At 29.8% G+C, this 21,760-nt stretch overlaps 1 protein-coding gene across 3 annotated transcripts in view; it reads left to right on the top strand.

The window, feature by feature from the left end:
• Window positions 1–21,054, top strand: part of LOC148233997 (UNC93-like protein) — a 50,528-nt gene extending 29,474 nt beyond the window's left edge. For all 3 annotated transcript variants that reach the window (XM_088188188.1, XM_088188189.1, XM_088188187.1), the window contains 6 exons: window positions 4,283–4,924; window positions 10,054–10,273; window positions 14,964–15,129; window positions 15,233–15,500; window positions 18,992–19,188; window positions 19,470–21,054. In XM_088188188.1, the coding sequence (XP_088044314.1) occupies window positions 4,291–4,924; window positions 10,054–10,273; window positions 14,964–15,129; window positions 15,233–15,500; window positions 18,992–19,188; window positions 19,470–19,595 (1,611 nt within the window). In that variant the 5' untranslated portion in view covers window positions 4,283–4,290 and the 3' untranslated portion in view covers window positions 19,596–21,054. The remainder of the gene's footprint in view (window positions 1–4,282; window positions 4,925–10,053; window positions 10,274–14,963; window positions 15,130–15,232; window positions 15,501–18,991; window positions 19,189–19,469) is intronic.
• The last annotated feature ends 706 nt before the right edge of the window (window positions 21,055–21,760 follow it).

Genomic DNA, 21,760 nt, shown 5'->3' with positions numbered 1-21,760 from the left:
GTTTAAAAAGCGCTAATTACACCGTAATTTATATTTATCGCTATTTCACTATTACCGAAATGAGTTCACATGCACGTAAAAATTTTTTTAAAGTGCATAAAATATTTTCTTGAATTAATTTACTTAGGTTGAAAATTGTTTAACAATATAGGTATTTACTTATTAATTATTAAATTTTATTTATTATTTTGCTCTTGGGGTATGTCGGTTGTCAAATGGAAGCATTTCATCTTAATTGTGCATTTAAAAACCATCAAACCAACAATAAATATCATGTTTAAAAGTGCTTGGGCAGAAAATAAGAGTTTTATCGTTACTTAAATATCTTCTAAATGCGCATAAATAAAAAATATCCATTTTGTACAATATAATTTAAAGTATGATTTAAAATCTGTAGTTTTTAATTTAAGCACGTGTTAGGACAACAATAAAACTCATTTTAATATCTATTATCTTCGAAATGTGTTTAAAAGCATTATGGAACATATAAGTTTCGATTCAGAACACATTTTTATGTACATAAATAGCAATAAACTATTTAAATCGATCTTGACATTGCTTGTTATTGAATAAATTTTACGATATTGATATAAATAAACCATATATTTTATATTGCAAAATAGTTTTTATTGCGTTAAAATGATACCATAATGAAATATCTTATGTATGTAAAAGCAACAATCAAGCATTATAATACAATATATTATAAACTACTAATTTTAGGACAGTTACTAAATTTTTCATTACAAACACGTATATGTCATGGTCAGTATTCGCAACGCCACAAAAACAGATGGCTAACTGTTGCTACCGAATTACACCTAATACATTATTTTTGTTCAAAGCTAAAATCGGTGAACAATTTACACTAATGGAATATTTATTCTCCTCTGTTCTGATACTTAATACTACAGTCGTTGTATAAGGTATTCAGAATAAATATGAAAAGCGCTTTCTCTGATTATAAAACATTTATATTGTAGGTTGTGTATGGATTAATTTTTATATTATTTAAATTGCAATGCGTAGAGAAAGTTTTTGTTTTCACTAAAAAAAATATATGAACCTCTTGTATTTAAATTTTAATTCTGTGTACAAAAACCTAGAATTTTTATTAAATAAAATGTCAATTCATTACCAAAATCACAAAAATAAAATATGTCTGAATTATATTGAGATAAGTTAGGAAATGCACAGATGATTTTAACTGTTTTACATTTTCTGAAAAATATGGTTTATATAAAATTTGTTTTAGTGGCAGAGAAAATAATTTCTCGAAACCATATATTTAAAAAAAAATTATACATAATCTACACAATTTCTTTATTAGATAGAATTTCTTATATTGTGCTTAGAAACGTCGTTATCTCATTATGAGTAATACTGTTTGCCACATAACAATATATTTTTAAAATCGCATGTTAAATTCTCATTATTTATTCTTGGTAATATTATTAATTAGGTGTAATAAAATATAATAAATCTGTAAATCAGATTTAGTATGGATGTGAAATAATTTTTTTTTTTTTTTCAAAATTGTGTAAACCTTAAAGAAAGTTTATTATGCACTAAATTGAAACTAAAAATCCTTGTGTCAATCAAATTGTTAATCTTAGAAAATTTTATTCACATTTAGAGAATATGTGAAGCAGTTGTAAAAAAAACACATTTTTTCCATCCAAAAATGGGAAGTTATGTAAAATTTACTTTATTGTAGTTAGATATAAAATAGTAGCTGTAATAACTAAAACAATATATCTGTAATTATTTTTAAATTATTAGAAACTACACTCTTCTTATTATATAAATTGTATAAAATCGCTTACTTAGATACGCAAAATAAATTATTTAAGTAAATTATTAATGAAGTATCTGACATTGGGAAACATCTGTAAAGTATATAATTACGTAGCGAAACCTAAACAGTTATATACAATAATCGATTATCAGTCAATCTTGTTATTGTATATATGAAAGTAAAATCTGAAAAAAATGAAGTAATTATGTATTGTAATTAATATCCTTGTGTTTCACAGTATTGTGAAAATAATTAAAATTCGAATTGAAACTAATACTGTGAATGACATTTTAATTATTAGAAAGCTCGCCAGAAAGATTATGAAACTAATTGAATTGTGTCCTTAAGAGTTTCCAAGAAATTAAGTCGACATAAACAAATATACAGATATGCGTATTAATTTACACTTTCAAATAAGCGCAATAAAACTTTTGGGCCTTATTTTAACAAGGTCAAGGACCCGTGCAAAAAATCTCCACCGAACAGGTGCAAAAAACAGCATCCTCGGATTACACATTCCTTTGAATGGCGACTTTACCAATTGTATCGATCTTAGTTACTTTTAAAATGCTCATACTGCAAAACACTTCATCTTGCATAACTATTTTCAGGATCTTAATCATCCTAAAAAATATTTATTAATATTTTAATCTACTATTCAGCATACGTTACAAAACTACCGTAAAATAAATGCAAAAAAACGATGTTTTTTTAGTTTCGTTCAGTTCGTGCGGCACCCATTTAAAAAAAAAATTTTTTTTTTTGATGTTTTTAGTAGTTCAGAACTTTTGGATTACTAACGCCTAATTTTTGTGCAAGCTCTCAAATCAATCTGTTTTAACTAACGCCTTCACCTGATCTTTATCTACTAAAAAAAAGCCCACAACGATTAAAATATTATTTAATTTAAATGCTCTTATTTGCTTATATTCCATTTTGAATTCAATAGACTATTACATTAGTGTCAATGTGTTAATTTGTATATACACAAGTCAAAGTTATTTAGCTATAAATTTTCTTGACCATCTCAGTTTCTGTCGCGGTGGCTCCACTTTTTTTTGAATTCCGAATAATATGCGCTTACGCTTGGTCAGAATAAAGCAGGTTTTATTTCCCACACACTCTCAAAGCGATGGCGAATTATGTACATTTAGATTTGGTTATTAGTTTTGTTTTATTACATCATTATTCTTATTAGAATATTAGCGTAACCGTTTGAACATGTGAAAATTTGGCAACCGGCACTTGTTGTTTCCCATTCAATCTGCTGCGTTTCACAAATGTACATTCTACTGTGTTGTATTGACAAAGCCCTGAAAAGTCTTTGATGCTTCCTTACCTATAAATACATTTATCTGTGATTATAAAGACTAATCGAAATTTGTTGATTGATCTTCTAACACATATTGCGACAAGTCAATTTCTATTTCTCATTTATGTAATTAGTATGCGAATTATTTTTCATAAAATATTACATTAAAACTGTACTGCAACAGAATTTTTATGTTAACATTTTTTATGTAATTAAAGTGAGAGATTATTTATAGAAATTTTAGTTTATCTATATGTGGCTTAAAAAATAATATACATTAATTTCAGATATGGTTTCATGATTATACTATTGTATTTAATCGAATTGAGCATAAGTTTTTAAATATTATTCATACAATCATACATTTTTTAGTCACAGTGCCCAGATTTACAATATAAAAAAACTATGCTAAATGTATCACCATAATATACCATTAATATAAATATAAAATACCTGGATGCGGGTCCTATTTACATCCTAATGTTTTTCAATTTATATCGTGCCTGTAAAATCATTTTACTTAAGCGTTAATTAAGTTTACTTAGATTGTTTTAATCTTACGATGAAATATCGTGATAAATGATTTAAATAAAATTAAAATAGACAGACTTTGATTTCAGTCTAATGCTCTTACTACCCACTTTGTCATATGTCAATAATTAAATATATAAATATTGTATTTAAATTTGTAGGATTTTTAATATAAAATAATTTTATAACACAGATTAAAATCACTTGAAATTATACTGTTTTTATAAATGGCGTATTTTTATCTTAAATATAAATTTAATCAACGATATCTATCAAACACCTTAAGAAATACGGTACTTCGTCTCATGAACTAGAACTTCGGCTCTTCTGACGAAATAGTCAGAAGAGCCGAAGTAATATTTTTATTATTTTAAAAGAGTATTATTTTTTATAATCACAGCGACAACAGCCACAATAAATCATAAATATATACAATATATATGTATGTGTCTAAAACGTTTCGTTTAAAATGTCTTTCAGCATCATCAGGTGCATTTTTTTAAACAATATGATATTAAGTTATTAATTTGGCTTCATCCTTTTTGATTTAATTTTCATTTTATCGTAACTTTTTATGTTTTTATTAAAATGTGCGATTCGTAAAAATATTTTTTAATTAAAAGCCTTTCTTTTATTTTCAGTAACAGCTATGCCGAGCAAGGTTGTAGACGACCAAAACAAGCGCGAGATGGAAACGCGCGTGACGCCGTTAAACGGCAATTACCGAGTCGAGAATGACCCCGTGAAGCCTCCGCCCATCTCAGAAGATGACTCCATGCCCGGAAAAGTGAAACTGTCACGGCAAGAAAAGTGGCGGATCTTGAAGAATATCGCTGGCGTGAGCGCCGCCTTTATGATCCAGTTCACTGCGTTCCAAGGCACGGCCAATCTTCAGTCTTCCATAAACGCTGCGGACGGTCTAGGCACGGTGTCCCTTAGCTCTATATATGCAGCGTTAGTTGTGTCATGCATCTTTGTGCCCACGTTCGTTATCAAACGACTTACTGTCAAGTGGACCTTATGCTTTTCCATGCTGTGTTACGCTCCCTACATAGCCGCCCAATTCCATCCGAGGTTCTACACTTTGGTACCGGCTGGAATCATCTTGGGTATAGGAGCAGCTCCCATGTGGGCCTCTAAAGCGACATATCTTACCCAAGTGGGTAGTGTCTATGCTAAGCTGACGGATCAACCCGTCGACGCCATCATCGTGCGATTCTTCGGATTCTTCTTCCTTGCCTGGCAGACAGCTGAGCTCTGGGGAAACCTCATATCCAGTTTGGGTAAGTTACTTAAAAGTTTCATATTATATTCTTCTTCTTCTTGTGTCATATCTGATTGCTTCATAAGATTCCCATGTCATCTGGACGAAGTACCGTTACACGAAAGAGCATGCTTTATCTCTTTCTTCGTTGCATGCAACACCACTCCCACTTTAATTTGTGCAGAATTTTAACGATATTTTAATTAAATTAAATGTATTCCTACTATTTTTGTTTCCAAAAGCAATAAAATATTTATATTTAATATAAGAAAAGAGCATTATTATATAATAAAAATCAAATGGTAAATATTTCTTTAGAAGCGCAGGGTAACACCCCCACGGTGTATGGCTGAGAGGCAAATAGTAGTGGATTCTAATTAGAATGTAACGGTAAACCGTCGAGCTCGATAGGGAATCTTATGATGCTATCCGATTCCAGACGTTGGCGACTCTCTTTCTCCACAAGCCACATCTCAAACGCTTCTAGTCTATTGATTGTATTATTTTTCTTAGTTTATGTCTCGTATTCATATATTTGCACTGAACAGACCACTTTACAAATTTAATTTTAGCCTGAAGATGTAAGTTCTTGAATATGGAACCGACTATAAATTTTAAAAACTGCCTTCTAGAAATTTTGAAGTGGACTTTAATGTCTTCGTGAGGGTTCATTCCGTCCTTTAACCAAACTATCCAGGTATTTGAAATGCTTCACCTTCTTAATTCAATTATTATGATAAACTAATCGGGACCAAATGGAGCTTGCTTGGATATAACCATAAAATTTTATCGATGTCTATTCGTAGGCTTTTTAAAAAAACTCTTTATTTACACTATCTCTGAAGGTCATCGTAGCAGATAGTGCAATAATGTTCAATCTTACTAGTGTTTTTGAAAACCTCTTGATGATGCCAAAAATATTTTGGTGAAATATAAAAACTGAAAATCTAAATTAATTATAATAACATTTATGACTCATATCCTGTAAGGTTTAGAATAAATAAATAATTTATGGCTCAAAGAGATTAACGTTTGATTTGTGCATTATTATGTATGAATATTTTGTTTATTTGCACAACTGCAATATTCCGCTTAAATTAGTTAATACTTAACGAGTTAGTCATTAAGTTGAGCACACAATAATCGTCAACGATGAATAATAACTAATTTCTAGACACATGTATTTTTTTAGTGACTAAAGAAAAAGTAAGATCCGTTCCGAACTAAATATGTTTTGACATATTGCTTTATAATTATGCTATTATTTTTATTTGCTCAACAATAATAAAATATCATAAAATCTCTCATAAAACCAATACATTCAATGAGTCACTGGAAATTTATATTAAAATATTTAAGATAATAAAAAAAAATATTTATGAGATGACAGTATATAAATAGTTGCAATATATTAAATTGCCAGTATTAGCGATATGTTTTGAAATGTTTGAGAGCCACTCTTTAATTCCAATGTGAAATAAAACTTATCTTATAACTAATTACGTTTATTTTAAACCACCCTTATATTTGTGAAAATAGCATGTGATAGATTAATTGGCTATTCTCGACGACCGAGTCATAATCAAACATTGCACACTTTATAATTACTAAGCTGCACTTTAGTTGATTGACTATCAAACCAAAATTGTTTGCCTTAAAGTTTAAACGTGTTGGAAAGCGATGGATTTACGGAAAATGCTTTAATGCAAAATCGACTATATATTAAAAACCAGACTTTTCGATGAACACTATATTGTATTATTAATTAGTGTAAGTCTTATTATTCTGGTGTTTCAAAACAATTCTTCATAGACTTACATAGCCATTTGGACCACAAATTATTAGTCTTTATCCCTTTATCTTAACGATATAAATAAAGCAAATGTCAAAAGGCATATTTATTTTTTTATGCACTGTCAACGAATCTTCAGCATTCTCTGGTAATACCACGATTTCTTTAAATTATTTAACTAGTTTTACACCAGCTATAGCAATGTAGAATTTGATTATAATTTTTCAGATAGAGCAGGTGATTTTTTTCATATAAGACGCAAGTGGCCAAAAAAAGCAGAATAATTTTAGCCATTTTTTGAAACAGCTATTCAGGCGTTAATATCCCTAATCTTGTTATATTACTTTGTAGTAACAGATTTGTATGTGACGCTTGGCGTGTAACGACTGAGAAACGTCTGAGGCGCTGGCATTAGAACGGTTAAATAGCATGGGCGACAAGACGCTTCCCTGACGTACACTGCAGTACATTTATATGCTGTTTGCATGTCATCTAGCATTAATATTTATTTTTTAAAAGTCTCATGTGACGTTCATAAATTCTGGCACGTTTTAATGAGTCAAACAATTTTTGACGTTGTGCTTAGACAAAAGCCTTAGCAAAATTTTGCAGTAAATCTTATATAAATATGTTTAAACCAACCATAATCGTTACGATAAACAAAAGATACATGCGTATCCGAGCGGACGTGATTTAAACAGTATCCATTAACAGTTAAAATATGATTAAAATTTCCATCATTATATTTTACTTTAGATTGTTTTAAATTGTGTAGTAGGATAAAAAATTATATAAATATGTTTTTATAAAGATTATATTATAATTATTTTATAAGTAAGTATATGTAAATATTTTATTATAAAAACATATTATTTATTAATATATATTTTTATGCAAATCACCGATCATAATAAAAATAATATCAATCGCAGTAATGCGACCTTCATATAATAATAATATTTCAATTTAAAAATATATTTCAAGGTGTGAAAAATGTATTTGTTTATACTAATTCTACGCAAAAGACTGTTCACACTTTGTATGTATGACTATAGGATTAAATTATAATAATTTGCTAAACATAAAATCCATTGCATAAAATTTTATTTTTATTATTTAATCGTTTTTAAAATCTTAATGATGAAAGTAAATAAAACATATTTTTAATTAAAAAATAATTTTATATTTTCGAAGCAAGTAAAAAAAACATAATTTACCATTGAAAATATTAATATTATTTAATTTAATAAAAAACATCTAAAACAATGTTTACCATACATAATATAACAAAATATATAGTAAAACGCTTAAGATATGTTAATGTATTATACTAAAGAGAAAGCAATTACGCACAAAGCTTATCATTGGAGAGCGGCTAATTTGTTAAAAAAAAAAAACAATCGCATATGTGCCAATGCTTTATATTCGTTCTTCCATATTTGCCTTAAAACTTAGCAAAATCTATCAACAGATGATATTTATTCTAAGAATATTTATTATAAAATTAAAGTCCTTTCATTGCTTATGCTATAATCTTCGTTTGTACCATTAATTTTTCACTTTTACTTCTGAACTTTTTGGCTTCCGAGTTTTTCTTGCGTTTCGCGTATTAGGGAATTCGTCGCGTATTCGTCACGACACGGATATCAATTTTGACCGTCGAAGCAAATCGAAACATGTTGTGACAGAGCCTATGTCGTCCGTTATATCAGTTTCACTGTTATCTTTGACTAACACATTCTCATTCCTTCCTTATCAATGACTCATTAATGAAAATCGTTGATTTTTCATCTCCTTTTCATTCGCTATTCCTCATAGATATAGTTAATTGTAACATTTAAATTATAATTTAAGAGACATAGATCATAGACAGTTGCCATCTATCCGACAGAGCATATACCATGCGAAACGTAGTATTGAAGAATGCAGAAATATTTTAATGATTGAATATAATCAATTCTGATCTTTCTGTACAAAATAATACAAATATGAAACTATAGAGTGTAAAAACATTTGTATAAAACAAATACGTGTTAATACGATCATTAGTTAAAAAATATTATTTTGAAAATGGTATCCGTTTTAACGCATTTCATTTAACGCATCTAGACTGCGGTACAGGATGAGCGATGACGATTGCCATTCCTCACATACCGATGGTGGTGACTTAAGTAATCTGAAAAAATGCTAATAAGACCGTTCAAAAAAACAAAGTTGCTTAACTTAGATCATGAAAAACAATATAGAATGATTTTTGATAGTAGGTATAAACTACTTTAAAAACGAAAAATCTTATCAATGTATTTGAGAAGCACAAGAGGTTAATGACCGTGCAACAAACTCTTGCTGTTTTGCCGAAAGTGCCGAAATAAAGACGATTGGTCTGAAGTTTTCGATGCACGGTTTATCACCTTTTTTTGTGAACCGGGTGACTTTCATTGATCATTGATGAAAAATCAGAAAACGATAAATTTTTAAGCAACAAATTATAAATTAAACCAAGAGGAGCAATGAGATTAACCTTACTGCCCTTCAGTATTAAATCAGGAATGAAGTCTGGTCTCGTAAAACTATACGATTTGAGCTTCTCAAAATTATACTTTTTGTCTAAAATTATTATTATGATTTAGCCTATATGGCAATATAATACAATAAAACATAAAAACGGGCCTTGTATTTTTAAGCCATTTTTATTTCTAGTCTGAGTGTTTTGATGAACATTTACGAGCGCGTGTATATGCAGTATATGTATACGCGGCCTGCGGAGGGTATTGTTGCTGAGCAGATTTTTTTCATAACTAATTTTATTAAATTTATTTTCCAATAAATAAATTAAATATAGATTATAAATTAGCTAAATATGATTCATTAATACATTGTCTACATAGACTCATAGTTTTTCAATAATAATCTTGAATTAGGGTTTAAATAGGATCGTGCACCTGTAAATTTTAATTTTCTAGAAACCCGTTGAGTTAGTGAATAATATATTTGACTCGAATGGAAATATTTAAGTAATTTATGATGATATTTTCCATCTGATTATCTAAGAAAGTCAATCTTAGAAACACTTGTAAATGATTCCTTGAGTTATATTTTTCGGTTTTTGCCTTGAAACACGCTCACTTGTACACTTTGTTTCAGTTAATTTTTTTAGAAATCAAATACTTAAATTTGTACTTAAGAAAAGTATTTTGACTCCTGAAAATATGTTCATACAGGGAGGTAAAGAACTTACTAATACAAATAAAATGATATGCCTAAATACCTTATGAAAGTTTAAATATAAGCATTAAATGTATCTCCGAGCTTATGAAGGTATAAACTTGATATAAAACATTTTTCATTTGTTACAGTTCTCTCTTCTGGAGCGCATGGAAGTCCTGGTTCTGCCGTAAACGAGTCTCTGGACGCCTTAAACTTGTGCGGTGCTAACTTTTGCGTGACTGCTGGCCAGGGCAACGATAACCTAGAGAGGCCGCCAGATTCTGAGATCTACGAAATATCTGCCATTTATCTGGGATGCGTTCTGCTAGCCGTGGCAGTCATGGCTTTCTTCGTGGATCCTTTATCGAGGTAAGACTTATTATTACTAGTATGAACCCTACATGTAACTAATTTATATATTAAATAGATAATCAGTAGATATATAGTCTGACATATCTAATAGACGTGAATAAGTTGACAACTTAAGTATATATAATATCTATACTATGAATTAATATGATAAACCATGCGACTGCTGTCCAAAAAAAATATATTTTTGAGTTATCAACTTATTCACTCTTACCACGAATATAAACTACAACAATATTTACTACGATTTTAGTTTTAAGCATATTTAATTGAATATGTTTTTATACTTCTTTTAATCAAATCTTGTTTTAACAAAAAAATTCAAGTGTAATTTTCTTGGTTACTTTATAGTGTTTTTTTTTTTGTAAAATGTGAAATTTCTCTGAATATAAAAGATTAGTGATTAAATAATGTGTGTGATATTGTCAGTAAGTCGCCATTTACTTGAATGTTTCTGATTTCTTGTACACATTTTAGAGTTTAGTTTTGTACCCTGATGATTCATGTTTTAATACCGCTTAATACTATGAACACATTATTTACTTTATTATAAAGCATATTGAATCATATATGTATGATAAATACTACTGCAGATTATAAAGAAACTTTTATAAGAGAAGGTTATTCGCAGCGTTTGCTCGATCTGTGTTTATTTTTGTTATCGCAAAATGAATTATGATTACTATTGCTGCTTTTGCTATTTCCATACATTGTTACTGAATATGTAATACGAACATTCAAAAGTTTCCTTTCTAATTTTTAGGGAAAGTGCTTTTGTAGAATTCACAACATTGTTTGCAAAAAGATTTCGAATCTAATTGTATTGTCCATTAGTAATTGAATGAATAGTGATCATTACAGCAAAGTTTAATTTGCAATTATACTTTGATTTTTATTTTTTTTTCTACAGCAAAGATTAATTTGTTTAACCAGATCCACGATTATTTTTTCGTTTTCAATCGTGGTCCGGTAAGTCCTTTGATACATTTATAAATATCCTCGTCGTAACTCTTCTGGCAAAATTAAGTTTTTTTTAACCCTGTTGTTCGTCGGAGCACGTCAGAATGTTTTAAATTGTAAATGTAAATTCATTCAGCTACTCAAATATATCAGATATGTATGCAATTCTTACTATTTATATCTAAATGATCTAAAAGAATCTTACACACATAGTAAAGCTAAATTTGTATTCTAAACATTCGCGAACTTATGGCTCTTGATTTAATGTTGTTTATTATTTTGATGCATCCATTCATTGTTTGAAGTAGTTTCTCTATACTATATTTGCGTTAGCACAGTCAGTTCGAGAGCTATCCATTTCATCATATTCATAATTATACGATATACATAATATTTATTTATTTTTTTGATCAATATTGGCTACGGACACCATCGTGATTTTACTTGAATGTGAGCGTCTGACGTTTCGAAGAGTCTATCACTCTTCTTCCGCGGAGACTAACTGAGTCTGTCTCCGAGGATATATATATTAATTTTAATATTAATAAAATTGTAAACGCTTATGAAGAATACGAACTGATTTTTAAAACTTTTATTTTTAATTTTCTGAATAACTCTTTTTTTATTTTTCTCTATTAAAAACTGCTCGGCACGTCAGACAATCAAAAAATGATATTTGTACATTTTTATTTATCGCTTTATTTTATATAATTACAGAAACATTAAAAATATCAATTTCATATGTATTTGACGAGTAAAATGACATTGTTTTTAATAAATAAATCATCGGCGATCAATTGTAGAATCGGTTAACTTTCCGTTCGACGAATTGCGGAATCGGTAAATTTTCCATTCGACAAATTTACCAGTCGGTGACTTTCCGGATCTTAATTTCACTGGGCCAATTATGCATATTTAATAAGTGTTTCAGCAATAGTATATGTATTTTTAGTTATTGTGTTTTTTAGAAGGGTCGTAGACAAATTATTTAGGACCTTTTCTTCTTTCATCTTTTGGCACACCGGTTATGAAGCACTGTTATAGACGATGCATCCATAATTGCGGGCTATCGTGGTTATTATTATATGTGTGGAAAATTATCTGACGACATATGTTGCGTAATGATACGCTGACTTTTTTCGGTAATTTGTTCGTATGTCCTTGAATGCTGTCGATTAAAACTATACGTGAATGTCCGCCACGGACGATTTGTGATGATAATAATAGGAAAAAGTAAATAATACTTGAGTTAAAATTCATATTTATGTTCGTAAAATAAAGAATAAGATCAAATTTAATATTATTTAATCGTATCCGCGAGGGTACGCGTGACGCATCAGTCGAAATAGTGTGAATAAAATTTTTAATCGCTTTAAATGCGCTAGTATCATTAATTGATCTTGTTTTTTCTGTGTTAAAGTATAAATTCTATTAACAACTTGTTTATGTTTCTCAACTGGAGGTCCGTAGCAGGGTCGGCCCGAGGATATTTAGCCTCCCTCATTTCCACATGCTACACAAAATAAATTAAAAAACAGATTACATACAAATCTATCTGAAATTTCGCTATGAAATAAAATGTTTTTAGATTTGAAAGAAACGTCAGTAAGACAACCTTGATTACAGATATAACACAGGACCTAATTTATATAAATTTAAAACTTCAGGGTCGAATTAAAGTTGTTACTTATATGTGGAAAAACAAAGAAGTATTTAAATTTAAATTTGTAATTTAAAAAATCAACTATTAAATTAAAATTAAAAATTTTCATAAATGCAAAAAATATTAGAAATTAATCAAAAAAGTTTTTCAATTTTTTTAATTTTTTAATACATATAAAATATTCTCTATGAGCTATATGCGAATTTTTCATACCAGATATGTACGACCTCGATTTTAATTAATCATCATGTTATTCATCCGTGAGATTAGGAAAATCTTGGTAAGCCTAATCTATGATGTTCGATTGGAATTATAATTATATATTAATCACTAATCTCCCAGATGCGATAGAAATTTTAAAACATTCGAACCTAGGTCTTTCAAATCAATATTCAGAAACTTACATCACTCGTTTTTCGTGCTGGTTCATTTTTTTAAAAAAACTGTATTTTATCATACAACTCATTACACTATTTTTTTTTAATTAATTTTTTTTTAAAATACCGATTTTCTGAAAACGTTATTCAAACTTGAGCTGACAATTTTTTTTCTTATTGAATACTACGCGGTCTAATTTATTCATTCACAAAAATTAGGCTTCTTACTTATTATATACATATTATTTATTTAGTATATACTCTGTACCCGTTCCAGATGTTGGGACCACTACCTGAAAAAAAACACCCAAGAATGCAATGACAAAGAAACGAATGTATTGCTCCTTGTAAATAGTATTTAGTATTTATTTAACACCAATGGCTCTCAACAAAAAATATATTTTAATATATAGAAACACTAAATATATTTATGTATGAAAATTACAATTACAGTAGACCCCCCCCCCTCCTAATAACACAGTAATTTCGATAAAAAAGAGTTTTATAAAAAAATATTAAGTGATCAATTTAAAAAAAAAAAGTTAAGAGCCTTTTGCTAAACTTTTACTATTCGTCTTATTAAATATTAAAATGCGATTCAACATTATAGATCAAAGCAAGTTTTGAAAACAAAACAATATGTATAAAATAAGACATTATAGATAAAAACTAAAGATACAGCTGAAACTTTTTATATATGCAATATGTTTTTTTATATTCAGATCGAGTTACGTTATCTTTACGACAAAAAACAACTATAAAATGTAATTTAATATTACTATTGACTACTTTGAAATGGCAAGTTTATGAAAGAATATAATATTAAAAAAAAAGAGACCTTACATATAAATACTGAAAAAGCAGCCTAATTTTTTTTAGACAGTGCATTTTACAGAAATGAATTTTAAAAAATCAGCAACTACGACCACTACAAAGATTTATAAATATTAAATAATTTGTAAGAATTTTGGCCACTGAAAACATTCATTAGATATCCGTAAATACCAAAGATGGTTTAAAACATTTCTAACGGGAAATTACTATTATTTATTATATATTTTTTTTAATGATATATAAGTTTATATGTATTAAAAAATTAATCTAAGTATATTTACTAACAGTTGGCAAAAAATTCTGACCATTTAATATATTGTCTAAAAATAAGTATAACATGTACAAATATTCTATTTACCGTTATAATTTATTAAAACTAATTACATAATCGATTTATTGTTAACACTGTACTATATATACGAACAAGTACAATTAAATTATATTTGGTAAAAAAAAATATTTTACATTCAAGCGATTTACTAAACTGATGCAATATCTGGTTATAAGTGTAAGTTTTATAAAAAAAATATATTTGTAAACTAATGTAAGAGTACTAACCAAATTTTATTTTTATTTTTCACCATTCATTTGATGCAGAATTATACCTGTTAGGTAAATATGATTCATATATACATACATATATATAATATTTCAAGACAAACTAACTTCAACAGAGTAAGAAGATTCTTGCAATTGATATACTTAATAAGCAATCATATTTTTATTTTCAGATCGACGATATTTGTTTACTTAATAGTCCAAATATTTGTAATAATTTAATTTTTATTTAGCTTATTAGAAATACATAAGTACATACTAATCCGCCTAGATTTTTATAGTTATTATAAATTTTTAGATACGGTGAAAAACAAAGAAAAACGGACGGCTCAGCAGAACTCACTGGCATTCAGCTGCTCTCGGCTACGGCATACCAGCTGAAGAAACCAAATCAGCAGCTTCTCATACCTATCACACTCTGGATAGGTATGGAGCAAGCATTCATCGGAGCCGACTTCACTCAGGTATTTCTATACACTCTGAGAAAACAATGACTATATTAAATTAAGGAATAATACACCCAAATGGTTCAGAATATTGATTCAAATTTAATTATTTTTTATCCAGGCATACGTATCCTGCGCTCTTGGAATACACTCAATCGGATATGTGATGATCTGCTTCGGAGTAGTCAACGCTTTGTGTTCGCTCATCTTTGGATCGCTGATGAAGTGTGTTGGACGTATACCGATCCTAGTTTGTGGAGCCATGGTTCACGCCACTCTGATCGCCGTTCTTCTCATGTGGCCACCTCACCCCAACAACCCCATTATGTTCTTTGCCATATCTGGATTATGGGGCGTCGGGGATGCCGTATGGCAAACCCAGATCAACGGTAAGAACTATTGATATTTTCCCCTTCATATATGCAAGCGTCTCTTCCGATCCGAAAAACATCTATGGAATGCACTATTCTAATTATGTCACCATAAAATGTTGATAAGATTGTATTATTTATCACGTCAAGATGATGTTTTGCTATGTGCGAGTCACGCGTCGTGCAATGAGAAATGATTTAATAAGAGATTAATTATTATACATTTATGTATAGTACAGCATATGTAATATAATATAAAAATGAGTATTAGATACATCTTAATTTATAACTGCGGGGCTTACGATTATTTAAAAACATTCTACATATGTTTTTATTGTAAATTAATTATTAAATTAGCAATGTAGCGCCGGTACACATAGCGGGGGCGTGAGTTACACGCTATGTGTGCTAGCGCTGCATTGCTTACGCTAACTACTCGTAGTTAACTCCGTTACTAATAAATATATACAATGGAAATCAAAATTATAAGAAAATTTATGTACTATATGAAAATTCTGAAACTTACATGTATTGAAAGTTTATATATGAATAGTTGTACAGGAAGAAATCCTTAAGTTCACCAAGAGGCATGAATCTAGACTTCTACAGCATCAGAATCTCGAAGCCGTGAATCTCTTTAACACGCACGGATGTATGATGTGGCTAATGAGAATGAATCCAGCGGATCTTTTCAAACGATCAAGGGTAGTCTTATGATGACATCAAATATTTCAGTGGTAACTTGCGAGCATCGTTGCAGCAATATGCTTTAAATAATAAATATTTTATTGCTATTGCATGTACAAAGGAAAATTATACAGTACATCAGACAATGGTTTTCTGATTAATACAGTAATAAAAATGTCGGCAAATCCAAATCAATGCAATTCTAATTTTTTATAATGAAATTGACGCACTGAGCGTGAGAAACTAAACTTTGCATATTAAGTCGTAAGCGCCGCCAAGTCGGTAGCTCGGTGTAGACCGTACGTGACAATAGACGAATACATCACAATAACCATTCGGAGTATTTTAAAATGACAGGTGCTCTAACATATTTAATCAAGAGCACTTAATTAGCTATGCTTTCTGAAGTACAAGGAATTTGTATTCTGAAATGCATCTCAATAGCATAATAACCTGCATGAATGCCAAAAAACCTGTTTGAAAATACAACGCAGTACCACGCCCACAGTTCATCGTAATACGCCGTTATAGTAAAAAGTGGGCAAGAACAAAATCTCCCCCAGTTTGTCCATGTGTATAAATGCTTCCGCTCTAGGCATCAGCTCGACAACATCAGCAAAAATTGTACATATAGCTCTCAAACTTAAACTAAAAAGAGGAGCCGCCGACCAACAGTAAATGGAGATTATCAAAGAAGCAGCCGCTTCTCCCTTCACGTCTAGAAACCAGAGTTTAGCATAATTCTACTGACACAGACACGGAAAAGGTTCTTCACGTATACAATAACACAAATATACATATTATATACTTTAAAATAAACACCACTGGCACAAAGGACAGGACCCGTCATACACAACCTACGTGTCCAATATTCATGCACTTTTCAAACAGTTGTACCAACGAAAGAAAAAATCTCAAGTCGTTATTTTTTATGACCTGATATGTCTGATATGAATGAAACTTTCCACAATTGTATTATAAGATCATATATAAAAGTCATTCTTTGTAATATGAAAGACAAATTCGTCGTTTATTAAAAACTTAAACCCTAATATAAAATCACTGATCTTGTGTATATTTAGCAAAGCGCGTTTAAAGGAATAAAGCGCATGTATTATATCATGTCTCCAATATTGAAAAATCTGTTTCAATGACTAAAGAAATAAACGAAGACGGTTGCTCTAATTTATTTGTACACAGTCAACAAGTATGTTATGACAATAACAGCCGAGACGTCGCTGGTCTACTGCTCCTTTTATATTCCCATATAAAAGCATTTCCAAGTATGTCAAGGTCGCAGGAACAAAGACAACTTTCATCAAGGAGAAAAGTTACGACAACGTTATTGCAATTTCACAATAAACAATGCGGCGACGTCTAACGTTGAAGTTTTGCACACGGATGAATACGGATTATACGTAGCAATGCAGCGATATGAGGCGAATTCACAGAAAAGGCTGACAGCTATTTAAAATACTTTTCATTTGAACATATCGATCCTTCTTCGAATTTATTATTCAATGCAACTGACAACTTGCTCAATCGGTGACATTGTACGTTCAGATGTAACGGATCTAGAACTTCCACTTGCTGGACCTTAACATTTTTACTACTTCGGTAAAAAAGAGTTCAGCCAAACTCGCACGAAGCTACCAAGAAGACCGAGGAAGCAGCCGTTTTCTACTTCACGTCAAACTTGGTTCAAATACAAAATCCGAAATCTTTCAGAAACAACTTGGAGACTACGAAAACAACAAATATCTACTTGCATAAATCATATGTGATTTTAAAACTGATGCGATAAGTGTCTAACATTATATTATATAAAAAAGAAATAAAAGCAATGCATCAGAGCGGAAATTGACTACTATTGTTAATGTCTGTTACTTATCTTAAAAGAATAAGAACGGTAATAATACAAACAGCTGGATATTTGGCAACGCTGTCATTAGATATCTGCAGTGGTACCCAGTGATGGCGTAATATATAAACAGCGCAGTTCTTTGTATTCGTATTGACTTTAACTGACCTTTGCTTAGGCTCAGGAACGTTATTTCAGCTTTTTCAAGGAGGGGGCAAAAGTTGGCTAGTCAGTCGTCGTTTTTTTAATATTTCCACTTCAACATCAATCAAATAGTGCCGTCACCCGGTTATCTAGCGTTCATATTAAAACTTTTTATAACAATATTACGTCTTACAATAAGCGAGAATTGAATGAAGCATATATAAACCGAATTTTTAACAGTAGAAGAGCCGAAAAAACAATTATCCCTCCTCAGAAGTCAAAAATCCACGTCAAAAGTAATAAAACCATGCATTCGACGTCGTAGTAGGACCGCTCGGTTATATAGCGGCCTTTTTTTAACAATATTATTTTTACAATAAGTGAGAATTGAATAAAGTACATCAAAACCGAATTTTACCCAATAGGAGAGCGCAAAAAACAATTATCCCTTCTCAGAAGTCAAAAATCCACGTCAAAAGCAATAAAATCGTACCGTCGCCGTCGCAGTGGGAACGCTCGTTACCGAGCGTTCCCACTGCGACGGCGCCGACACGATTTTATTGCTTTTGACGTGAATTTTTGCCTTCTGAGAAGTGATAATTGTTTTTTGCGCCCTCCTATTGACCAAAATTCGGTTTGAATATACTTTGATCAGTCCTCTTATATTAGAAGCCCATAGAAATATCAAAAAGAATAGCTATCATATTTTTAAAACATAGGGTAATATCGAAAAAAAATTAAATAAAGACATTATGTATATACTTTATATAATAATCAATAGTACCATATAATTATATATTGTTTATTGCTCTTTCAGGTCTATATGGAACCTTGTTCCGAAGGAATAAGGAAGCTGCTTTCTCTAACTACCGCCTGTGGGAATCTGCAGGTTTTGTAGTTGCTTACGCCTATTCCAACCATCTCTGCGTCTGGAAGAAACTATATGTGATGCTAGCTGTACTTATCGTTGGTTTCTGTGGATATATTGTCGTTGAAATTCTTCATAAGAGAAAGGTGATAATAATAATATTTTATTGAGAGATAAAAAAGTACGGTAGGCATAATATGTTATTTGAAATCAAAGATTATTTCATATTATACAGATGTATAATATGAAACAATAAACTAATAAACAATTAAATTTAACATTGTCATTTGGGATAAACTAATTCCTACAAAACCGTCTATATGCTATAAAGATCATATTTTAAACATAAAACCATATAAACTCTTAGCTATTGAAAGATTGATTGTTTTTATGTTACAAATATAATTCTGTTTTGATTGATTTTTAGGCTCGTCGCATGAAATTGGCACAGAAAGCTGAAGCTACGCAAACAGTGAACGAAGCCGTCGAACCTCAAGAGCCTGACGATGAAGAGGACGAAATTGACAACAATATTATTATCACGCACATGTGAAGGAACTCGTGCGTTTAGCCATGAATTTTTATTTTTATTATTGCAACTAGACAAATTGATCTTCAGAGCCAACTAGATGTAAATGTATATTTAATTTAATGAAACTAACTATATACTACGCGTGCGACATATAAGAGAAGCAGTATTATAAAGTCTCTGAGATTATATGGTGTAATAGTGCTTAGGCAGTGTCATTTAAAATAACACATCCAACATACATAACCATTTCGATTTGTGTTTTAGAGCACCCAAGGAAACGAATTATATATATATATGGATTTTCTTTTGCATCCTACAGAAAAAGACTACCACTGTCATAGAATTTCATGTTTTCCAAAATAGAGTTATTAATGTTCTTTCTAGGACTAGTTCACTTTTTATGGAGAAATGAAAATAAAAATAGCCAAACCAAAAGTATCGAAAATTGCACCTTACATATAAATCAAGACATCTTTGTGGGAAAAAAGTACAAATACATTATAATTATTGCATTTTTAGAAATTCAATAATGACAGTATATATTCATTACGTTAGTTACCTGTACTTTTTCTGGACAAAATATCATTATAAGTGTAAAGTGCACCTATATATCGCAGCGTAACAAATATACAAAAATATAATTTTCTTTAATACGTGGTCAGCAAGTAAATATAGGTCCTAACAGATGTTTCATGATTAGCTATAGAAAATATTCAATAGCAAGAAATATAAAAATTAATCTTTCGGTCGTTGATTATTTAATAGTTTATTGTACACATAATTAAATTTGTTTTTCCAATTTAAAACCTGATGGTTATACAACTTAAGACCGGTATCTCATGGTACGTTTAACTTTAAGATCAACAATTATTAGATTGTAAAACGAGCACATTAGTTATTAGTTATATTATACATATTCAAACTTCACACAAATTCTAGATTTACCAAACCGCTCGGCGAGAATTTTTCTCTTTAAATCACGGAAAGTCATATTATGTATTTAATACATCAAGGATAGAATACTTATTTTAATAATAATTTATTTGGTGTTGCATAGTCGTTATCAACACTTTTATAGCGAGCAGTTATTTGTTGAAACATATGTTATTTATTTCAAATATATGTATACATATTGTTTTATATATAAATGTTATTTTATACAATCAAAATACATAAATGTTAAATGCAAACATTCGAATTTATCGTATGCTTACGTGTTTAATTATAAATTGTATTCTATCGTTTATTAGTAAGTTGTAATTGTCGAAAGTTCGGTTTTGTTTTTGGACTACATGACAAGTCAGCATTATAAGATACGAGACCAAAGTCATTATCCATTAAATTAATATGCATATGCGTGTATGTATGTATTATGATTTAGCTTGTTATAATTTGCGATGCATATGATATGCATGTGTTTAAGCTGAACTGTACAATTGGTTAAATACTCTTAATAAAGTAAATATATAAATAGCTAAAACGTCTTTTCCTTGATATAAGTATGTATTGTACATGATACCAGTATGTTATATAATAAATCCAGAACTCAACAGATTAATATTATTGCAATATATTATATATGCAATAATATTAAGTAATTGTTTAAATATAGATCGTATATTGATGGCTGTATATAAACATATTTCTATTATAATCTCATATCGCACTTTTAGTACACATATAAGATAAACAGCTTCAAATCAATAAGACAATACATAGATTAAAATGCGATGAACTATGGATTGGATATTCGTGGAAATTGTCAATAAATGTTAATACACCCGAAATGTCAAAAATGACAGCTTTGGCGCATGCGCAAAGAAGATCTTTAATAGCGACATCGACATGTTCGATGTAACGAGCATTCGTTATTTAGAACTATCTAAATATTTCAACCTGTTTTTGGTTTTTATTAACCTTTTCACCATGGCTGGTATTTTTACGAGCCATTTTTAAATTTGTTTATATGATGGAGCACTCATTCATGCCACATTTTTTTTAAATATTATGGTTCAATACAGCCTTAAATTATATTAAATAACCATATTATTAAGCTTAAAGGCTTATGGGACCTTAAGTGCCCATTGCGTACTACCGATTTTCTTCATGACTTCTATAGAGCCAACCACGGTAAAAGGGTTAATATTGCACTTTACATATACTGACAAACATAAAAGAAATTAAAT

This window comes from Plectrocnemia conspersa, unplaced genomic scaffold (assembly GCF_051122295.1).
Source record: "Plectrocnemia conspersa isolate PC_06_02 unplaced genomic scaffold, ASM5112229v1 ptg000006l, whole genome shotgun sequence".
In the NCBI taxonomy this organism is placed as follows: Eukaryota; Metazoa; Arthropoda; class Insecta; order Trichoptera; family Polycentropodidae; genus Plectrocnemia; species Plectrocnemia conspersa.
The sequence above is the reverse complement of the archived record's forward strand: the minus strand, read 5'-3'. Positions and strand labels throughout refer to the sequence as shown.